The 22,346-nt window shown below is 42.0% G+C and overlaps 2 protein-coding genes across 8 annotated transcripts in view; one reads left to right on the top strand and one right to left on the bottom strand.

The window, feature by feature from the left end:
* Positions 1-2,578: 2,578 nt before the first annotated feature.
* Positions 2,579-12,314, bottom strand: pms2 (PMS1 homolog 2, mismatch repair system component). 2 transcript variants are annotated; one of them, XM_038974730.1, is made up of 10 exons: positions 12,226-12,314; positions 10,046-10,185; positions 9,829-9,915; positions 9,615-9,717; positions 9,294-9,477; positions 6,802-8,339; positions 6,385-6,552; positions 6,195-6,295; positions 5,870-6,039; positions 2,579-4,029 (listed from the first exon to the last, which is right to left on the bottom strand). In XM_038974730.1, the coding sequence occupies exons 1-10, from the start codon at positions 12,252-12,254 to the stop codon at positions 3,886-3,888; spliced, it is 2,664 nt and encodes an 887-aa protein (XP_038830658.1). In that variant the 5' UTR covers positions 12,255-12,314; the 3' UTR covers positions 2,579-3,885. The 2 variants fall into 2 exon arrangements, with proteins under 2 accessions (XP_038830658.1, XP_038830659.1); XM_038974731.1 differs by lacking the exon at positions 12,226-12,314 and adding an exon at positions 10,326-10,762.
* Positions 11,736-22,346, top strand: part of LOC120029492 (eukaryotic translation initiation factor 2-alpha kinase 1-like) — a 39,342-nt gene continuing 28,731 nt past the window's right edge. For 5 of the 6 annotated variants that reach the window (XM_038974735.1, XM_038974734.1, XM_038974737.1 and 2 more), the window contains exon 1: positions 11,736-12,098. In XM_038974735.1, the coding sequence (XP_038830663.1) occupies positions 11,900-12,098 (199 nt within the window). In that variant the 5' untranslated portion in view covers positions 11,736-11,899. The remainder of the gene's footprint in view (positions 12,099-22,346) is intronic. The other variant, XM_038974736.1, reaches the window with a different exon arrangement.

The following is a 22,346-nucleotide window of genomic DNA, read 5'->3' as shown; positions in this document are numbered from 1 at the left end:
TGTTGCCCTCCTACGGCCTCCTCCACGTCTCCTGATGTACTGGCCTGTCTCCTGGTAGCGCCTCCATGCTCTGGACACTACGCTGACAGACACAGCAAACCTTTTTGCCACAGCTCGCATTGATGTGCCATCCTGGATGAACTGCACTACCTGAGCCACTTGTGTGGGTTGTAGACTCCGTCTCATGCTACCACTAGAGTGAAAGCACCGCCAGCATTCAAAAGTGACCAAAACATCAGCCAGGAAGCATAGGAACTGAGAAGTGGTCTGTGGTCACCACCTGCAGAACCATTCCTTTTTTGGGGGTGTCTTACTAATTGCCTATAATTTCCACCTTTTGTCTATTCCATTTGCACAACAGCATGTGAAATTTATTGTCAATCAGTGTTGCTTCCTAAGTGGACAGTTTGATTTCACAGAAGTGTGATTGACTTGGAGTTACATTGTGTTGTTTAAGTGTTCCCTTTATTTTTTTGAGCAGTGTATATTACTGAGGTAGTAGCACCTCTGTATGTTCCCACACCATGGTGGATTCCACTGCACACCTCTCCCTCATAACACCTACTGTCCAGCCAGGTGTATTTCCCATGACCCATAGGCACATTTAATGCAAACTCCCCTGTCAAATGATGAGAATCAATGGTTCACAGATCACATCTGTAGTATAAGATTAACTAAGAAATTATGTTTCTCCTAAAGGTGGTGGACCAAAATAGATCATATTTCACTCCATCTTCCCAGGTGTACACACCATGTCCATGCATAAATCCTTCTGAAAACATACCCTTTGGAAGAAAATCCTTCTGAAAACATACCCTTTGGAAGAAAAACAAAGCTTATTGATTTGATGTCATGTTTGCTATTTAATTTTAGGCATCATGTAATGTAATGCATCTTTCTGACTTAGAATCTGTGGACAACTACAAATGCCTAGGTGTCTGGTTAGACTGTAAACTCTCCTTCCAGACTCACATTAAGCATCTCCAATCCAAAGTTAAATCTAGAATCGGCTTCCTATTTCACAACAAAGCATCCTTTACTCATGTTGCCAAACATACCCTCGTAAAACTGACTATCCTGCAGATCCTTGACTTCGGCGATGTAATTTACAAAATAGCCTCCAACACTCTACTCGGCAAATTGGATGCAGTCTATCACAGAGCCATCTGTTTTGTCACCAAAGCCCCATATACTACCCACCACTGTGACCTGTATGCTCTCGTTGGCTGGCCCTCGCTTCATACTCGTCGCCAAACCCACTGGCTCCAGGTCATCTATAAGTCTTTGCAAGGTAAAGCACCACCTTATCTCAGCTCACTGGTCACCATAGCAGCACCCACCCGTAGCACGCGCTCCAGCAGGTATATTTCACTGGTCACCCCCCCAAAGCCAATTCCTCCTTTGGCTGCCTTTCCTTCCAGTTCTCTGCTGTCAATGACTTTAACAAATTGCAAAAATCACTGAAGACTCATATATCCGTCACTAACTTTAAGCACCAGCTGTCAGAGTAGCTCACAGATCACTGCACCTGTACATAGCCCATCTGTAAATACCAACTACCTCATCCCCATAAAAAAATTTTTTTTGCTCCTTTGCATCCCAGTATCTCTACTTGCACATTCATCTTCTGCACATCTATCACTCCAGTGTTTAAATTGCTAAATTGTAATTATTTCGCCACTATGGCCTATTTATTGCCTTACCTCCCTTATTTTACCTCATTTGCACACGCTGTACATAGACTTTTTTTCTATTGTGTTATTGACTGTGTGTTTGTTTATTCCATGTGTAACTCTGTGTTGTTTGTGTCGCACTGCTTTGCATTATCTTGGTCAGGTCACAGTTGTAAATGAGAACTTGTTCTCAACTAGCCTACCTGGTTAAATAAAGGTGAAATAAACAAAAATATTTAAAAGATCTTATATCCTGAACAAAAATATAAATGCAACATGCAACAATTTCAAAGATTTTACTGAGTTACACTTCAAAGAAGGAAATCAGTCAATGGAAATAAATTAGGTCCTAATCTATGGATTTCACAACTGTGCAGTAGCGCAACCATGGGTGGGCCTCAGAGGGCATAGGCCCACCCACTTGGGAGCCAGGTCCACCCACTGGGGAGCCAGGCCCAGCCAATCAGAATGAGTTTTTCCACACAAAAGGTCTTTATTAGAGACAGAAATACTCCTCTGCACCCCCCTCCCCCCAGACGACCCCACAGGTGAAGAAGCCGGATGTGGATGTCCTGGGCTGGGGTGGTTACATGTGGTCTGCGATTGTGAGGCCGGTTGGATGTAGTGCCAATTTATCTAAAACAATGTCGGAGGCAGATTATTAGAGGTAGAGAAATTAACATTCAATTCTCTGGCAACAGCTCTGTTGGACATTTGCCTTTTATTGTCCCCAGCACAAAGTGCACATGTGTAATGATCATGCTGTTTAATCCAATTTTTGATATGCCAGTTTTCAGGTGGATGGATTATCTTGGCAAAGGAGAAATGCTCACTAACAGGGATGTAAACAATTTTGTACACAAAATCTGAGAGAAATACGCTTTTTGTGCATATGGAACATTTCTGGTAATTTTTATTTCAGCTCATAAAAAATGGGACCAACACTTTACATGTTGCATTTATATTTATGTTCAGGATACAATGTGATATAGACACAATATGGAAATGGCATAATGAAATACCTTAAAGACATGTTCTCCCTGAAAATATGCCACACCTTCACCATGGAACTGCTCTTGATACTTTTCTTCATCATACCTGAGTGAGCAGATTGCTTTCATTGATCATGTAGTTAGCTGGCTGAGCAATGTATGCTTAATTTATTATGGAAAAAACAAAACAATATGGAGGCATTGTTTCATGTTCAGAGAGAGAGGCGAATGATGAGCAATGTTTTACCTTTGGACAATAATATTAGGAAGACCAGAGACCATCACTTCTCTCAAATTGTTTGTCAGTGAATGGTGGTTGTCATTAAATCTGTGTCCTATCCCACTCTTCATCTACAACACAGGTGTCAAACTCATTCCACGGAGGGCAGAGTGATTGTGGGTTTCTGTCCCTCCCTTGAACTTGGTTGATTAAGGACACTAATTAGTAATAAACTCTCCACACCTGGTTGTCTAGAGCTTAATTGGAAACAAAAACTTGCAGACACTAATGCCACGTTCACATGTTAGTCGGAACTAGGAAACTCTGAAATTTCCGACTTGCTAACTGGTTATAGATATACACGTGCCGCATTCAACAAATCAGCAAGTCGATTAGCATTTGAACACGGCATAGGCCCTCCATGGAACGAGTTTGACACACCTGATCTACAACGTGTGGTTCCAAGACAACACCAGCTTGGGAGCCAAATGGCAAAAATTGACTTATGACTGAGTCGTTTTTTCTTTTTAACCCCTTTTGCAATTTCACTTGGTCATCCAGCCGATGCAGTTCTGTAAACATACCATGCTAAGGAGCTCAGTACGGAATCCTCAGTATGTCAAGGAAGTATTTACAGTACAAACACCAACAAAATATTGTTCTATTCAAATTGGGCTTATGTACTGAAATTATAATGTCAGAGCATTTGTGTTCGGATTATTTTATTGAATGCGTACTTAAAATAATAAAATTTGTAGAAATATAAAACAAATATGAAGGCTGAACATGAACATGCAGTGTCAAATTGATTAAACGTTAAGATTGTTTGACAAAAAAAATACCTAACAGTGCTTGGTTTTACATAATGAGTTAGTCAATGTTTTGGGGGTGAAAAGCAGCCTAGTGTCTATTCAGATAAGAGCAGGCCAACACTGTTTAGAGAGGTATTCAGTGTATCTGTTTGAGCTGGTCCAGCTGAGTTGAGAAACCAATGGAAACTTCAGTCTTCTGAGATGATGTTCAAGTTTGCAAGGTGCCTCATAGTGGGTCTGCCATGTGGACAGTTCCAAGGCTGCTCTATCTCCCCCATATGAACCACAAGCTTCTTCATCTCACTGGTGCTCAGAGCAGTACCGATCATCACCTTACGTGGGAGACAGAGTACACAGCATCATTGGACCAGGGCACAAATTAAAATTGTGTCGTTGGAAAACTAGTGCAAAAGTATGTTTAAAATACCAAACAAACATTTACACATTCAATCACTGCATAACATACATTATAACTGGTGTATTTGTACTAATAATTCTTATTTAGTGGTTAAATCATACAGCTCATTAAATCACAAGTCAATCACATTAATACATCACAAAAACATATACAGTTGAAGTCGGAAGTTTACATACACTTAGGTTGGAGTCATTAAAACTAGTTTTTCAACCACTCCACAAATTTCTTGTTAACAAACTATAGTTAACAAACTAACTATATCTACTTTGTGCATGACACAACACATTTTTCCAACAATTGTTTAGAGATTATTTCACTGTATCACAAATTCCAGTGGGTCAGAAGTTTACATACACTAAGTTGGCTGTGCCTTTAAATAGCTTGGAAAATTCCAGAAAATTATGTCATGGCTTTAGAAGCTTCTGATAGGCTAATTGACATCATTTGAGTCAATTGGAGGTGTACCTGTGGATGTATTTCAAGGCCTACCTTCAAACTCAGTGCCTCTTTGCTTGATACCATGGAAAAATCAAAAGAAATCAGCCAAGACCTCAGAAAATAAATTGTAGACCTCCACAAGTCTGGTTCATCCTTGGGAGCAATTTCCAAACTCCTGAAGGTACCACGTTCATCTGTACAAACAATAGTACACAAGTATAAACACCATGGGACCACGCAGCCGTCATACCGCTCAGGATGGAGACGCGTTCTGTCTCCTAGAGATGAACGTACTTTGGTGCAAAAAGTGCAAATCAATCCCAGAACAACAGCAAAGGACCTTGTGAAGATGCTGGAGGAAACAGGTACAAAAGTATCTATATCCACATAATCTGAAAGGCTGCTCAGCAAGGAAGAAGCCACTGCTCCAAAACCGCCATTAAAAAGCCAGACTACGGTTTGCAACTGCACATGGGGACAAAGATTGCACTTTTTGGAGAAATGTCCTCTGGTCTGATGAAACAAAAATAGAACTGTTTGGCCATAATGACCATTGTTATGCTTGGAGGAAAAAGGGGGAGGCTTGCAAGCCAAATAACACCATCCCAACCGGGAAGCACAGGGGTGGCAGCATCATGTTGTGGAGGTGCTTTGCTGCAGGAGGGACTGGTGCACATCACAAAATAGATGGGAGGGAGGAAACTTTGGTGGATATATTGAAGCAACATCTCAAGACATCAGTCAGGAAGTTAAAGCTTGGTCGCAAATGGGTCTTCCAAATGGACAATGACCCCAAGCATACTTCCAAAGTTGTGGCAAAATGGCTTAAGGACAACAAAGTCAAGGTATTGAAGTGGCCATCACAAAGCCCTGACCTCAATCCCATAGAGCATTTGTGGGCAGAACTGAAAAAGCGTGTGCGAGCAAGGAGGCCTACAAACCTGACTCAGTTACACCAGCTCTGTCAGGAGGAATGGGACAAAATTCACCCAACTTATTGTGGGAAGCTTGTGGAAGGCTACCCAAAACATTTGACCCAAGTTAAACAATTTAAAGGCAATGCTACCTAATACTAATTGAGTGCATGTAAACTTCTGACCCACTGGGAATGTGATGAAAGAAATAAAAGCTGAAATAAATTATTCTCTACTATTATTCTGACATTTCACATTCTTAAAATAAAGTGGTGATCCTAACTGACTTAAGACAGGGAATTTTTTACTAGGATTAAATGTCAGGAATTGTGAAAAACAGTGTTAAATGTTTTTGGCTAAGGTGTATGTAAACATCCGACTTCAACTGTAACAACCACTTACCGACTTCCTGCAGGCCCTGGAGGCGAACATCTGCCTGACACGAGACGGCCGACACATGACCCCTGGGCTGTCACTCAACATGAAGATGAGCTCCTCGATGTCCCCCGGACCAAATGTCCAGTTCTTACTGGTTGGCAGGGACACCAGCTTCACCCGCTCCATCACCTGGGCTGGAACACAGAGCGCAATGGAATTCAGAATCAGAAAACGGATAGGAGCCATGCTAGTTTGAAATCTACCTTTTGGAGAGTGTAATTCTAATTTCTTATGGCAAGGTATATTTTACCCCACTAAATATAGGAGTGTTGTTTTCAAATTTTCTTACCCTCTTCATCTATGAGGAAATCAAAGCCATTCTTTCTGAAGATCTCAAGGTTCTCCATGAGAACGTTCTCGCTGACTGCTGTGAGGTGGAGATTCTGTGGACTGAAAACACCATAAAAACCAATAAGTTTAACACAAAATGAGTTAAGTTACCTATATAAAAGTGGTGGTGAATGTCAGTGATTTCTTACACAATGAGTCTCTGTCCTTGCAGTGCAGTGTGTTGTTGAAGCATCTCGAAGTTGTACTTCTCGTCGGTGGCGTGCTGGTCTATCATGAAGATGTCAGAGTTGAGCTTAGTTATGATGAAGCCCAGGTTAAACTGTCCGATTATCTCCATGTCCTTAAAACTGTCTTTGCTATGGGGATTACAGATGGGAACATTTCAATGGATTTAAGTATAATAACTCGATAATAATCATATTGTTATGTCGACCCTGACGAAGGCAACGTGCACCTAAAAATTGGTTCAGAAATGCAATAAAAAAATAAGATTAAATTGTGCCACTTTCTTTTATGGAGATAAAAGGTCAAACATAGTGGTCAGGGAAAAAATATTGTCCTTACAATTAACCAACAATAACCAAAAATAGCAGTTAAATTCCCACCATATCTCTTTCTTCAGCTCATCCTCAGCACTCTGATTCTCTCCAGGGCTGATTTTGGCTCTGAAGCGTCTGTAGCGCAGCCCGTCTTCAGCCTTCTCTCTACGCTGTTCCTGTAGCCTTCTCACCCTCCCAAACAGCTCCTGTACAGAGAACTGCAGTGGCACTGCCCTCTTCTGTACACAGACTGGTGCGTCCACATTAGACCCAGAGGATCCTTCAGAACTGGCTGAATGTGTGGTCTTGTACTCCGAGGAGAACTGACCATCCTCTAGTTTGGCCTTCTTGGCGTTGGGACTGAAGCTCATCTCCACAGACGTCTCTGAAATACGTTGTTCAATCGGCCGGTCGAAGTGCTTAGCAACTGTGCGTTCCTCATTGAAAGGTTCATCGAGTGCCTCGCTTTTTATAATGGGTTCGTCATCTACTGTGATGTCTGGTGAGTTGAACTCTGACCCTGTAGTAGCATAGAGACTCTCTGGGGTGGCTGTGGGGGAGCTGTGCTCTGACAGGACGCTCTCTCTGCCAGAGTCTACGTCGCTGTCCGGCGTCCTTCCATACCTGAACCCCTCCAGCACAGACCTCCCCACAGGGGAACATTTCACTGCACCTCGACTGGATTTCAAAGGAGATTGTAAACTTGGCCCGTGTGTGTTCTGACTCTTGTCAGAGCCTCCGAAGAAAGACTGCAGTTTCTTCTGGGTTGGACCAGTGTTAGCAGCTTTAGTAGTGCTCGACTTGGACCCACTGCCTGGGCTGTTGTGCATGGAGAAAGCAGCCTTCAATCCAGCCAAGTTGAGAAAAGGCTGGGGGCTTGGTATAACAGATTCTGAATCATCTCCAGCTTCAGGAGCCATCTCAGATGATGGAACCTGGCATCCTTCCATATCAGATGGAGGCTCTGCTGGTCTGTAGGAATCTTGTAAAGTGTGTTTACTGGTGGTGGAGTAGGACATGTGGTTCAGGCTGATCTTGTTGACTCCAGTCTCGTACATGGCGATGAGAGAGCTTTTCATGATGGCTAGCAGGAGCTTCTCCTCCTGGAGGAAGATCTGACGCTTGTCTGGAGTGACATTCACATCCACACACTCTGAGGCAACAGTGATGTTCAATGCAACAAATGGATACTGATGTCTGTTAAACATGTGATACACTTCATTCACAACCTTGGAGACCTTAGAAGGATCACACGGTCGGTTGTTGATGTAAAAGAACTGTCTGTCTGTGGCACTTCTCCCGACACCATGATCCCCTCGCGACACAAAACCGGAGATTGTGAAGAGGTCTTTGGGTAGGTCTGCATTACTCAGTCCATAATCCTCCTTGATGTTGTCTGTTGGGGAGAGCTGCTGGAATAGAAGCAAACTCTGCAACTGTTTGGGGCCAAATATGGCTCCAATGTTGTCCCTCATGCTCTGTTTGCCGCTGGTGCAGAGGACCGGGGTGCGTTTGCCCTGTCCCGTCTGGTTGGTGCAGGTGATACGAACCCCTGTAGAGACGATGCAGTAGGACTGGAGCACGTGAATCATCTTGGTGTATTCCTGCACACATACAAAGTGAGAGCACAATACTTTATGCATTCCCTAAACCAGTTCTGAAGAAAATACAAACAGTAGAATACAACCAGTCAAAGTAGTGTATTGACATTCCTTTTAAAGGAGTGCTGTTATTTTAGTCAATTGTGTTGTTGTGGTTGAGTAATGTACTGTCCAACCACAGCATGACACACCACTCAGTGTAGATCCAAACGAATATGACTGACTAGTGACTCATTTCCTCCAGTATTTATGCTGCAGTAGTTTATGTGTCAGGGGGCTAGGGTCAGTCTGTTATATCTGGAGTATTTCTCCTGTCTTATCCAGTGTCCTGTGTGAATTTAAGTATGCTCTCTCTAATTATCTCTCTCTCTTTATTTATTTCTCTCTCTAGGAGAACCTGAGCCCTAGGACCATGCTTCAGGACTACCTGGCCTGATGACTCCTTGCTGTCCCCAGTCCACCTGGTCGTGCTGCTGCTCCAGTTTCAACTGTTCTGCCTGCGGCTATGGAACCCTGACCTGTTCACCGGACGTGCTACCTGTCCCAGACCTGCTGTTTTCAACTCTCTAGAGACAGCAGGAGCAGTAGAGATACTCTGAATGATCGGCTATGAAAAGCCAACTGACATTTACTCCTGAGGTGCTGACCTGTTGCACCCTCGACAACCACTGTGATTATTATTATTTGACCCTGCTGGTCATCTATGAACATTTGAACATCTTGGCCACGTTCTGTTATAATCTCCACCCGGCAAAGCCAGAAGAGGACTGGCCACCCCTCATAGCCTGGTTCCCCTCTAGGTTCTGGCCTTTCTAGGGAGTTTTTCCTAGCCACCGTGCTTCTACACCTGCATTGCTTGCTGTTTGGGGTTTTAGGCTGGGTTTCTGTACAGCACTTTGAGATATCAGCTGATGTAAGAAGGGCTTTATAAATAAATTTGATTTGAAAATAACTGACCTTTTTGATGTTGCGTTGGAATTCCTTGTGTCGGACGGGCAGGGTGTAGAAGAGCTGCGACAGGCTGACCGTGGTGCCCTGCTGCCTGGGGTGGGGTGACCGTTGGGTCAGGTGACCGTTGTGGTCAAACACCAGCTTGGTGCCCACCTGGGCAGCCTCATGACAGGTCACAACACTGAGGTCACTGGGGAGAGAAGAGAGGAGGTCAGCTGATAATACTGCAGAGGAGAGTAGGGAACTTGCATCTGACTCTTAGAATAAGTTCAACTATGTTATACTCTCTATCCATCCAGGAGATATAGAGATAGAACACAGCTTTACCTGAGGGCACAAAGAGAGCTGAGGGCTTCCCCTCGGAAGCCAAATGTTTCCACGTGGATAAGGTCAGAGAAATCCTTCAGCTTCGATGTGTGGTGCTTCAAGGCTGTGGGCAGGAGGATAAAATCAAGGCCCTGAGTACAGTGTCCAATAAATACAGTATACTACAGTATGCAATATACAAACATACAATTGGCAGATAAATGGTGTTACTCACTTAGTCCTTCAAAATTAACCTCTTCCACTCCTTTGCCGTTGTCAGACACTTCCACAAGCTCTGTTCCGCTGTCCTTCAATTTAATGTCTACAGATATAAGGTGGAAACAACTCTCCATATTTTGGATTTGTGCAACATCAACAACAACGCATTTCCAAAACAGAAACCATACTACATCCACAGTCGATTTACAGTACAGTATTTGCAAAGCACTTACCAACATTGGTGGCCCCTGCATCAATACTGTTTTCAACCAGTTCCTTGACAGCTGTAGCCAGGGTCAACACAACTTGTCCAGAGCAGATCTGATGCACAGAGTGCCTGTCAATGGCCTTGATGGTTCCAGCTGGTTCAGAGCTGTTATGAAATATAATCATCATGACACAAATGGCTTTGGTACATGTATGCAGGTGTTTTCATTCTACACAATTATGGTTCCTTGCAGTTGAGTGTAACATCAATGAACAAGGAAACATGTAGATGGGTACTCCTCTCACCTTGCATCCGTCATCTCGACTGTTTGAAGAAAACACCCTAGCTAGTGCACTGCCTGTCTGTATAAGGTCTATATTCTGTTTGTTGATTCTGTTTTCTCTGGTAGCACCCTTTCATCAAATCAAATTCCGGCTACAACTAGATGGCTAGCGTCTGACAAACAAGCTAGCTAGCTGTCATACATGTTGTCAGCGAGTAAGAAAACTTAACGTTAAGTTCACAGAATTCAGTTGTCGCAACAACAAAAATCAGTAAACCGTGATTTAGATTGAAGTGGCTGCAATGAAAACAAAGGTAGTCCTCTTCCTCCTCATGTTGACATCCATCTATCCGCGCGCTTGTTTTGGATGAATCACGATTGATTCTGCGCAGAGAACACGAGCAGAGCTCTTGCTCTTCCTCGTCGGGGTTGGTTAAGCGGATCGCATCCAACTTTAATGTGCATACATTGCCACCTACTGTACTGGAGTGTGAGGACAGTCACGGCCTACCTACCGTACATTAAATTCTCTCCATTAGTCCTGTTCCTGTAAGACTAGTGAAATAGAGCACTAGACACCACTTTCCTTCCCCCCCACTACACCACCCTCTCTAGACTGCTGCGCCACTCTGGAGGCCCCGCAAATAGATTTTAACAAACAATTAGTCCCCCAAAAAATACGGCCCTCCGTTGAATTTCAAAATCCCGATGTGGCCCTCGAGCCAAAAAGTTTGCCCACCCCTGCGCTAGTGCCTACATTATATTCAACCCTCTTAGACAGTTTGTGTGCCTGTGTTATGACGTTCTCTTATTGTTAGTTGTTGGTGCGCAATGCGCATGAACAGTTATCTAGGTTTCGCAGGGTCATGGCTAGAAAGAATTTCAATTTTGTCAAATCAACGTCAAAAGTTGTTTGACAAAAGCAGTATCCCGTCTTGCCAAGACCATCCAGCAGGCCAATCCCCTGCTGTCTGCCAGTCAATAGAACCACTAAATACTTTTTTTGCATAGGGTTAACCAAAGCCATAGAATATAGACTAAATATATGACTCTGGGGTGAACTATTGAACAAGTCAGTACTTGTAGTTTTCGTTTGAAATCTCTAAAATGAAAAAAAACATGTATGTCACCAATAAAGATTTGTAACATTTCATCATCATCCTTGCCAGGATCAGGGACGAAATTAGATGCTGCAGGGAATGTCTGACTTGTAGCGCAAAATAATAAAACGAACAAGACCGCGGTAATGGATTACATGAATGGATAGGGTTACGTTTTAAAAGTGATACAATCTCATCAATATATAATGATACAAATGAAGTCAGACTTGATTCATAATTTCTCTTCACAGTGGACGTGAAATTATTAAACCGAACGTAATATTCAGCTCATGCTGTTTTAAGACAACGCCCCCTCTCTTTCCTGTGTGTGTTGTTCGAAATGGATGACACTTGACCGTATGGGACTCTTCTGGCGAGCTTGTGTAAATATTATTTGATAATAACGTCTACTTAAAGTAGTTACCGTTCATGCGAAATGGAAAATATTAAAGCCTAAGTATTCTTACAGTTGGACATGGATTTATGCCACAGTTAAATGGACGACGTCAATATGTTTAGCTCTCTGAACGGGCTCAGAGAGGAAAGTTCGAGTAGCAGCAGCATGATCAACCCCTTGATTCGCCGAAATCTAACCACCACAACGACCAGACATGAGCGGAGTGTGTTTAATTTGACCACCAGTGAAGATGAGGTTGAATTTGACAGTAAGTTGATAGATGAGGTTGAATTTGACAGTAAGTTGATAGACACCTGAAATTGATTCTACAAATATGGCTGTGCTAACTAGCCTCAATCTAACTAGCTAGGCAGTACTGTGGGTGGAGTCATCCTGTTGTCAGCAAACCTACCCACTGAATATACCTGCAATTAGGGTCCAGTTGCGACGTCATCTCTCAGAGTAGTCATCCCTCAGGGTCTCTATGCTGCCATCTACTGAAATGTAATCTTTCAATGCATTGCATCTCTCAGAAAAAGTGGGATATCGAAAAGAGTGGGCGTTTCGAAAGGAGTCTTAACACTAGAAGCGCTGGAGTTCCATAACTACTAGAACCGCCATGACTTGATATTTCTATTATTATTTCAAATATTTAATAAAATACATTGTAAAATGAATGCTTTTTATAATAGGGTAGCTAACGTTAGCTAGCATTTACGAAAAACGTAACGTTACATACATGGCTACGGGTAGGTAAAGTTCAAAGACAAAGCTCACAGTGAGTGAATGTACATTTTTTTTGGCTACAACTGAAATTCCTTACTGTCATCTCTGCAGACCATGACTAAAGTCCGATAACACAAAGGACATCTTGATTGGCACTTTTTGAAAACCCCACTTCTCCTGATATGGTTCCTTCTGAAACGTCCACTCCTTTCGAAACCCCCACTTTTCCTGAGAGATGCACTGCATTGAGAGATTACATATCAGTAGGCGGTAGCATAGAGACCCCGAGGGAGGACTGCTCTGAGAGACGATATCGGAGCTGGACCCCTTTCCCTACCTGGCCCGGTTTCCCAAAAGCTAATGCCGCGTTGAAAACAACTGGGAACTGGGAAATTTCTGACTTCAGTGCGTTCAAAACAACTGGGAACCCAGGAGAAAAAATGAGCTCCGACTGGGAAAAATCGATTTCAACGGTCATCCAACTCGGGCCTCTTTCTAGAGAACCGACCTGAAGATCCCTGACGTCATAATTTTACTTCGTATTATTCAGAGTTCACAGTTGTTTTAAAAGCGGCATGAATTCGTCGTTAACACCTTCGTAAGAACATCGTTACATCTCCGAGCTGTTTCCCAAAACCAATGCACTTGAAAACGCCTGTAGTCTTACGCCTGCCTCAGACAACTTGTAGAACAGCTAAGGGCATCGTTAGATGCTTTTTTTTGCACACCTGCGTCACTTTATACACAGAAGAGATCCGCTAAACATGGTTTATTCATATTTCTGTGTCCACTGATAACTTCAGAACAAAGGGTGCGTTCGTAAATTGCTTCCAGTGTGTCAGAATGCGCTTTTGACAACATTTGTCTCCAAAATATTGTCCGCTTCGTGGGCGTAGGTGTGAAACTATTCAAGTAAGTTAGTAAATACGTTTTGAAAATGTTAAACTATAATGAGCTGCTTGTTATCCAGCTAGCCAATTTTACATACTATAGCTAGCAAAGTGAAATATAATCAGCTAGTTAACGTCATATTAGCTTGATGTAGGCCTATTTTTCATTCTAAATTAAAAACTCATGTTCCAAATACATTTGTAGATAACAGCAATGGAAGAGGGTGAATTTATTTTCTGCTCCATCTGTCAGAAAAGGGAGTAGGTGTACTAGCTAGATAAAGCAGGTTGTAGGATAACATTATGAAAATATTCTCTAGTTTTAGTCCCTAGAGAGGAAAACTATGAAGACAGAGAGATAATCGCCAGAGCTGTCTAAATGTAATAAAATGAAGCCTGTTTCTTTGTGACGTCTGAGGAGAGCTGCGCGAAAGCCTGTCTGCAGATGAAGAGGTCCTAGTGAATGTCCCAAGAGACTGCTGGAACATCCTTGTATGTCATGGGTTGTATGTGTACTTGTGTTAGCAAATGTTGTATACAACAATACAGTTAAAAGTCACACACAATGTAGGCTACAAACTTATTACAACTGGAGCAGGCCAATCCTTCTCCTGGAGGTATGCTGGGTGTGCAGGCTTCTGTTCCAGCCCAGCACTAACATACCTGATTTAACTTATCAAACCTAAGGAGTTGATAATAATGTGTATTATTGCTGGGCTGGAATAGAAGTCTACTCACCCAGTAGATCAGGGAGTGGAGCAAAGTTGTATGGACTTTTTGGTTCACCTGAAATTATGCTTTAGTAATAATAGCCTACTTACTAAGATGTCTAACATTTACAAACAAGTTAGATTATTTGTACATTTTGAAATTATATTTTGATTCAGTGAAGTGTTTAATCTTGTTTTAATTATTAACTTAAAATATTATTCAAGATGAACTGTTCATTCATCACATATCACAATTCTGCAATAAAAAGGTGTGAAGGGGATCTGTCTCTAATTTGTCTGTGTTGCTTTCTCAAATGAACATGACCTTTTTGTCCAGTTATGAGCTCCCCAATCGGTTTTATTTCATTGTTACTCTGCCTCAGGATATCAGCCATGCAGTGATTTTAACATGTACATTTTGGTGGTGGTGGGGGGGAGTGAGATGCATGCCAGCAAAGCCACTACAATACAATACATTAATTGCACTATAACGGTGCCCACAAACTGTTAGGGCCTGCATAAAGCTGTCCCAACAGCAGTCCCAACACCTTACCACTGCTACACCTGGCTATCAGCGGTGCCTTGTCTGGCAGCAAAACAGTTCATTCAGCCTCATTTACTGCCTTTAAAAAAAAAAAAATGATATGGCTGACTTGCTTAAACAAATGTGGTTTCTACTGACAATTGAGATGTACAAACTATGGCATAAGGGGACGACAATCTGTAATTTCGATTAAGACATTAATGAGCAAGCTAGGACGGATGTAGTCAATATAACTATTTGTTCAGCACTTTTGAAATGTACAGCGACAGAATTCAGAACATGGGCCATTCTTGCAGTGTTTTCCCTGTACACCAAGTTAGAAACATAGGATAAATAAAGGGGGCATACAAGCAGACAATGAAAGATCTTACAATGTTCAATGATTACATTTCTCAACAACAGCTTATAGGCTACATGTGCACCACCGAGTCAGAACAGTAGGTGAAATTAAGAGGTGAAAATAGACTAAATTATTAGGGTGAGGCACATGGGCTACTAACATCTTACTACACAACATACACTTAGTAATACTTTCTTAGCTACAGTAGACATATCATGACCATATCTCCCTGGCATATTACATGATTTTTGCAGCAGCATATAACACCCTTTTGCACTCACCTTGTTGTGATGTGCTCACTTCAACAGGAAGGTGGCGTGGCGGTCCTTCGTGGTCAAATTTTGTCATCAAAGAAAGAGAAGGGGGCCGGATTTACAATTCCGAGTTGGATGACCACTCAAAACGTATTTTCCCAGTTTGAGCTTGTTTATTCCCGACTTCCCAGTTGCAATGCTTGCAGTTAGCCACTGTCACTGATTCCTTCCAAACCAGAAACTACTCATTGTTGAATTTGCGATTTCCAACTTGTTGAGTAATGTTTATGGCCGATGAGCACGATCATTTTTATCTATAATTTCTCTTCATATGACAAGGTTTGAAAAGGATTTGCCATTAGATTGTCGGCTTGATTCATGATGATGACTGCTAGCTAAGATTTTGAAAGTAAGATGTTGTCATGATCAGTCCAATCAAAGCTACCCTACATATAATGTGATTTGACGTAATTTCATCTGTGGCCAATGACCTTGAGCCTTCTTGGAAGGGAAATTCTAATGTAACTATATGGCAGGACTCAAAGGGCTAGAATTTTTTATGTATACCCTGTCGTGTCGTTACTATCATTAATGTGATGCCGATTTATTTTATCATCAATTAACTATGTTTAATTATTACGCTGATTACATTTCATGTAGGAATTAACTCATTAGCAATCTTGGGGCAGCACAGTAAAAAGTTTGTTTAATGAGTTACCGTTTCCCGAATTAACTCTACAGATATAAATATATCGTTATCATCTTAGTCATCCATTAGTTATGATTTACCTCATCAGTCTCATTCTGAACGTCGCAAAATTCTTGGATATCTTCACGAACCCTAGTATAAATGATGAATCAGCGATATACAAATTGGCTTATTTATTTACTAACTAATCACACAGAAATACATAAACACACGGTATTGGTTACTAACACAACGCAATGAAAGGTCCCTAGTGGACTAAACCGATATGATGGCTTGTTACAGAAAATGGTGGATTCAAAAGAGAGGGAAAGGGAGAGACAAAGGAATTCAACTATCGTACATATAACTGATAACTATGCTCATGGAAATGTGAATACTTTGCACATGAACGGCCACTCATTCAAAATAATTGGAATGTACATATTTTTGTGTGTATGTCTTTGCTGTCTGTTTCTGTTGAAATCGCCGGTCCGTCTGTGGAGAGTAATTCATCAGAGTCTCTGGTTGTCCACCAGAGGTCACCATGTCCTTTGTAGTTGAAGTAGGTTGGTCTCGGAGTGTCGGTTAGAACGTATCTTCCAGAGGTCTACCTTGCATTGTTCAGCGGGCTCTGTTCGTTAGAATAGAGGTATCTATAGTGGTGAGAGTAAATTGTTTGTCTTCTCGTCTTTGGTCGAGTTTACTAGACTAATGTACTTAGCTGTAGACTGAATGTTCCTGTGTAGTCTTCTTCTTCGAGAGAGTTTCAGAGTTTGGTTACTGACTGGATAAACTTGATATGAAAAACCATTTTCTCATTTAGAAGGCTGAGATCACATTTCATCTTCTCACAAATAGTTTCGTATTTAATCACAACATTTAGATGTAAATCTGATACCTGGGAAATATACACATTCAGAGATACAGTTATGTTGTTCTACTGTCCTTAGTTACAACACAAATTAATAACGAATTCGACATGATTGTTCTTTAAGTCCCCACCAACCATTTACCACCTTATTTGTGTAAGGAATATTGTGTCATTCTCCACTTTTGGATGTCATAGTTTTGGTGGGAGGAATCTCCTTGTATCAAAAGGGTTCTTACCCTCAATCCTGCAGAGCCCAAAGGCAGAGTTGTTCTGAAAGGTATTTACGACCGTCATTAAACTGTCCAAGTCCATCCCTCTCCCCCTCTGCAGGAGAGAGAGGGCACTGTAGAGCGGACCCACTGTAACCTGATCCTTCGGATCCTCACAGGAGAGTCATGACAACTCTTACTAAGGACTTAGACTTGGCGGTGACGTAGTGTGCCCATGAGTGACAGAACACCGAGCCAATCACGGTGCAACTCTCCTATTTTCTGCTGGCTTGCCCCACCACCACAGAAAGCACTGAGTTAGGCTGAAACACCTGCATTTTGGAGCTGCCTTACTCAAGAAAACAAAAAAGAGACCATGTTTGTATGCGCACACATAATTTGCAAATTGATGAGCTAGCTATATGTTCTCAATTTAAAATGATACCAGTAGATAATGTATATGAGGCTAACCATAAGCCAGATTTCCTACATAATTTTTCTGACATGAAATTGTTTAGTGCAAATCCAACCCTTGTGTTCTAGGTACAATACTGTACATGGGAAAGAATTACCTGTCAATTTGTAGGCTAATTACAAATATCAAAAAGGAAAATAATGTGTTGTGGGGAGCATTTTAATTCTACCTCGTATATTTGCTGAGAATGATTTTAGAATACAGAGACAAAATCAGGATGTCAATGCATGGGGGAGGATTGCTGTTGATGTTGATGATGGGTAAACAGAGATTTGCACAACAATGTTTGCAAGTCAAAGCCACAATTTCCTTTACCCAAATTACCCATTAATGTGAATGTAGGCCTATTTATTTGACAGGAAGTGAGCTATAATCATAAATGTCATGACACAAGTATAATGAAAGAGACATAAAATATGAGAATCATAATGTTAAGATAGCATAATCCAATTGGTAGCATATTAAATGGTAAATTCATGCTTAATGTATCATTTAGAATGTTATAGTGCGTGTTACTGGTGATTTCTATTCTTTGGTGGACACATTTCACAATTGGTGGCTTTGATCACAGTTTTGATGTCTAGGTTGCTTGATATTCATAGCTAGCTAGCAGCACAAGCAAACGTTGTTGTGCAAATCTCTCTTCACCCACTATCAACAGCACCAACAATCTCTGCAATCCTCCTCCATGCCATTGACCTTGTGACTTTGTCTCTGTATTCTAGCAAAGAAAAATCATATAGAATTTGAAAACCAGACACACGGATGATTTTTTTTTCTCCATCTTTTTTGGTTGTGCTTGCCCAGAACTAATGACAGGCGAAACTATGTTTCATGAAAGGAAGATTTTCAAGCAAACATCCGCAACTCACCTGATTGGTTAACGGCAGCGGTGGCCTCGTGCAATTTGCATAAAGTAGAGCAGAGCTGAACGTTTTCTTGCCCCGCTAGCAGGGTTTGCGCCACTCACCTTCCCACAATCCCCTGCACATTGCTCTCATGCTCCCGTTGAAAATTAATGGGGGTGGAACTTCATCTAGCGAATTCGGAAGTTGTGGAAATTAGACGAGATTGCGCTCAAATCGGAGTAAATAGCTAGAGTGAATGCGTACCCAAAGTTGACTACAAATACAAACTTCCCAATGTCTTTGCAATTGATACAAACAAGCAACATATTGATGGGTTTGGATTAAATATTATTAATCATTAGTTATAATAGAGACATGAGGGGTGCCATAGTCCAGGGTCTACACCAGAAGTTAATGGTTATCTGTAGGAGGAAGGTATATGGTGGGTGCAAATAAGCTTAGAATGTACTGAGTGTAGGGAAAACAATCATGTGGCAGGCATTGAGAGCGATGGATAATTTTTTTAACATTTGTTTTATTTCACCTTTATTTAACCAGGTAGGCCAGTTGAGAACAAGTTCTCATTTACAACTGCGACCTGGCCAAGATAAAGCAAAGCAGTGCGACACAAACAACAACACAATAGGAAAGTCTATATACAGTGTGTGCAAATGAAGTAAGATTAGAGAGGTAAGGCAATAAATAGGCCATAGTGGCAAAATAATTACAATTTAACAAATAAACAGTGGAGTGATAGATGTGCAGAAGATGAATGTGCAAGTAGAGATACTGGGGTGCAAAGGAGCAAAAATAAAGAAGAAAAAAATAAAAGTGATTAGTGATGAAGGGGGTCGAGGTCAGGTCACGTTAGGGAAAAGGAACCGTTTATTGCCCATATCACTTAGTTTCATGCCTGGCAATAAAGATAGAATGTTTAGCGCAAAGGAGGAGACTCGACCCAAAGTGGGGTACATATACCACCACTATTGTAAACATGTTTTTGTCGGTTCAGCTGTTTGATCCTTTGGGAAGAATAAACTTGGTTTAAGTTTTCATAGTGTCCGTTGAGTTCTTACTCTGATAATTAGAACCTAACGATATAAAAAATGCTTAAAATTACAAAATTAAAATATAAACAGTAGGATATAGGCTCCAGAGTGGCGCAGCGGTCTAAGGTACTGCATCTCAGTGCTAGAGGTGTCACTACAGACCCTGGTTCGATTCCAGGCTGTATCACAACCGGCCGTGATTGGGAGTCCCATAGGGCGGCGCAGAATTGGCCCAGCGTCGTTAGGGTTTGGTCGGGGAAGGCTGTCATTTTAAATACGAATTTGTTCTTAACTGGTCTATAAAGCACTAAAGGCAATAGACACTAAAAAGCCTACAGGTCCAAACAACCTGGATCCCTACCTCTTAAAGATAGCAGCTGGTATTACTACTGAACCTGTGGCTCACATGTTCAACTTGAGTCTCTTGACCAATTCCATACCAGCATTTGGAAATTAGCTTATGTCCTCCCACTGCTAAAGAGTGGAGATCCCTCAGATGCTAATAACTATGGTCCTATCTCCAAACTCCCAGCATGGCCAAAGTCTATGAATCCCTAATGAACTCACAGTTAAACGTTTTAATTGAGAAGAACATACTGAGCGGGGTTCAATCTGGCTTTAGATCGGGGCACAGCACCACAACTGCAGCTGTGGCAAATGACATCATTTATGCACTTGATAAAAAGCAACATTGTGCTGCTCTGTTTGTGGATTTATCAAAGGTATTTGATTCAGTTGACCATGAATTGTTGCTAGCTAGACTCAGAAACACTGGTCTCAGTGAAGGGGCAGTAAATTGGTTTAGGAACTATCTTTCTGACAGAACACAATGTTTATAACTGACAATCACAAGTCTGGCTTTCTTGAGATTAATAGAGGTGTGCCCCAGGGTTCCATTTTAGCTCCTGTGTTGTTCTCAAATTTGATTACCGTAATTTCCGGACTATAAGCCGCTACTTTTTTCCCACGCTATGAACCTCGCGCTTTATACAATGACGCGGCTAATTTATGGATTTTTCCCGCTTTCACAAATTCATGCCGCCAAAAAACTGAGCACCGTCACATAATGTGACGCAAATCGAGCGCGCTCAAACTTGCCATCATTCTGATTACGGTAGTCATTTTGTCACCCTCATCATGGCAAAGACACGGAGAAATGCATATGATGCAGCTTTCAAGTTGAAGGCGATCGATCTGGCTGTTGGAAAGGGAAATAGAGCTGCTGCACGGGAGCTTGGCCTTAATGAGTCTATGATAAGACGTTGGAAACAGCAGCATGAGCAACTGACTCAGTGCAGAAAGACAACAAAAGCTTTCAGAGGGAAGAAAAGCAGATGGCCCGAACTAGAAAATGAGCTTGAAGACTGGGTCAACACACAGAGAGCAGACGGCCGAGGTGTTTCAACTGTGCAGATCCGACTGAAAGCCAAAACAATCGCCACTGCAATGAAGTTTGAGGATTTTAGAGGTGGACCATCGTGGTGTCTAAGATTTATGAGACGTAAAGGCCTGTCCATCAGGGTACGGACGAGTCTGTGTCAGCAGCTCCCTCCCGACTACGAGGAAAAAGTTTCAAACTTCCGTAAATTCACTGATGCAAAGATAGCGGAGCATTCCATCGGCCCGCACGACATCATAAATATGGACGAGGTTCCTCTGACGTTTGACCTGCCTCTCACTCGGACTGTCAACAGGAAAGGCGAATCATCCATCACGCTGAAAACAACTGGGCATGAAAAAACGCACTTCACCTGTGTTCTGAGCTGCACGGCATCGGGAGAAAAGCTTCCACCGATGTTGATTTTCAAACGCATGACGATGCCAAAAGAAAAATTCCAGAGAGGAATTGTTGTGAAAGTCAACAAGAAAGGATGGATGACGGAAAGCCTAATGCATGAATGGCATACGGAGTGTTACGGCAAGCGACCGGGAGGATTCTTTCACAAGAACAAGGCATTGCTCGTGTTGGACAGCATGAGGGCCCACATAACGGATTCTGTGAAAGAAGCCATCAAGAGGACAAACTCAATTCCAGCTGTGATTCCTGGGGGCACAACAAAGTATTTGCAGCCACTCGACATCAGTTTAAATCGTGCATTTAAGGTGGCGCTCCGTGTTCAGTGGGAGGCTTGGATGACAAGTGGGGAGAAATCCTTCACTAAAACGGGCCGCATGCGAAGAGCAACTTATGGTCAAGTCTGCCAGTGGGTCCTGACAGCGTGGAGCATTGTCAAAAGATCCACTATCATCAACGGGTTTCGAAAGGCTGGACTGCTGCGTGTTGAAGAGGGCAGCATGAGCTCAGCGGGGAATTTGCCTCCGGATGAAAGTGACGAGAGCGACAATGAAAACGATCCAACATCGGATGAAGCAATTCTGAGGCTATTCAACTCCGACACCGAAGGAGATGACTTCAGTGGTTTCAGTGCACAGGAGGAGGAAGATAGTGACCAATGACTTTCTTGGTAGGCTACTGTTTACTGCTATTTTTTTTATTTTTGTTACAAGCCGTGTTTCGTTAAAGCCTATTTATTTTTGTTACAAGCCGTGTTTCGTTTAAAAGCCTATTTATTTTTGTTACAAGCCGTGTTTCGTTTAAAGGCTGTGTAAAGTTCATTTGTTTCAATGTACCGGTAGGCACCTGCGGCTTATAGACACGTGCGGCTTATTTATGTACAAAATACATATTTTTTTTAAATTCAGTGGGTGCGGCTTATATTCAGGTGCGCTTAATAGTCCAGCAATTACGGTAATGATTTTGGAAATGTGATGCAACCAGCAAAGTTACATCTATATGCAGATGATCCAGTCATATATTCATGTGCTCCTTCTCTGGTTCAGGCTGTTGAAGAGCTCCAGACTGCTTTTCAGTCACTGCAGGCCTGCCTTTATGGCCTCAAACTGGTATTGAATGTACAAAAAATGAAATTCATGACCTTTAC

The sequence above is a fragment of the Salvelinus namaycush genome, chromosome 35, assembly GCF_016432855.1.
Source record: "Salvelinus namaycush isolate Seneca chromosome 35, SaNama_1.0, whole genome shotgun sequence".
In the NCBI taxonomy this organism is placed as follows: domain Eukaryota; kingdom Metazoa; phylum Chordata; class Actinopteri; order Salmoniformes; family Salmonidae; genus Salvelinus; species Salvelinus namaycush.
The sequence above is the reverse complement of the archived record's forward strand: the minus strand, read 5'-3'. Positions and strand labels throughout refer to the sequence as shown.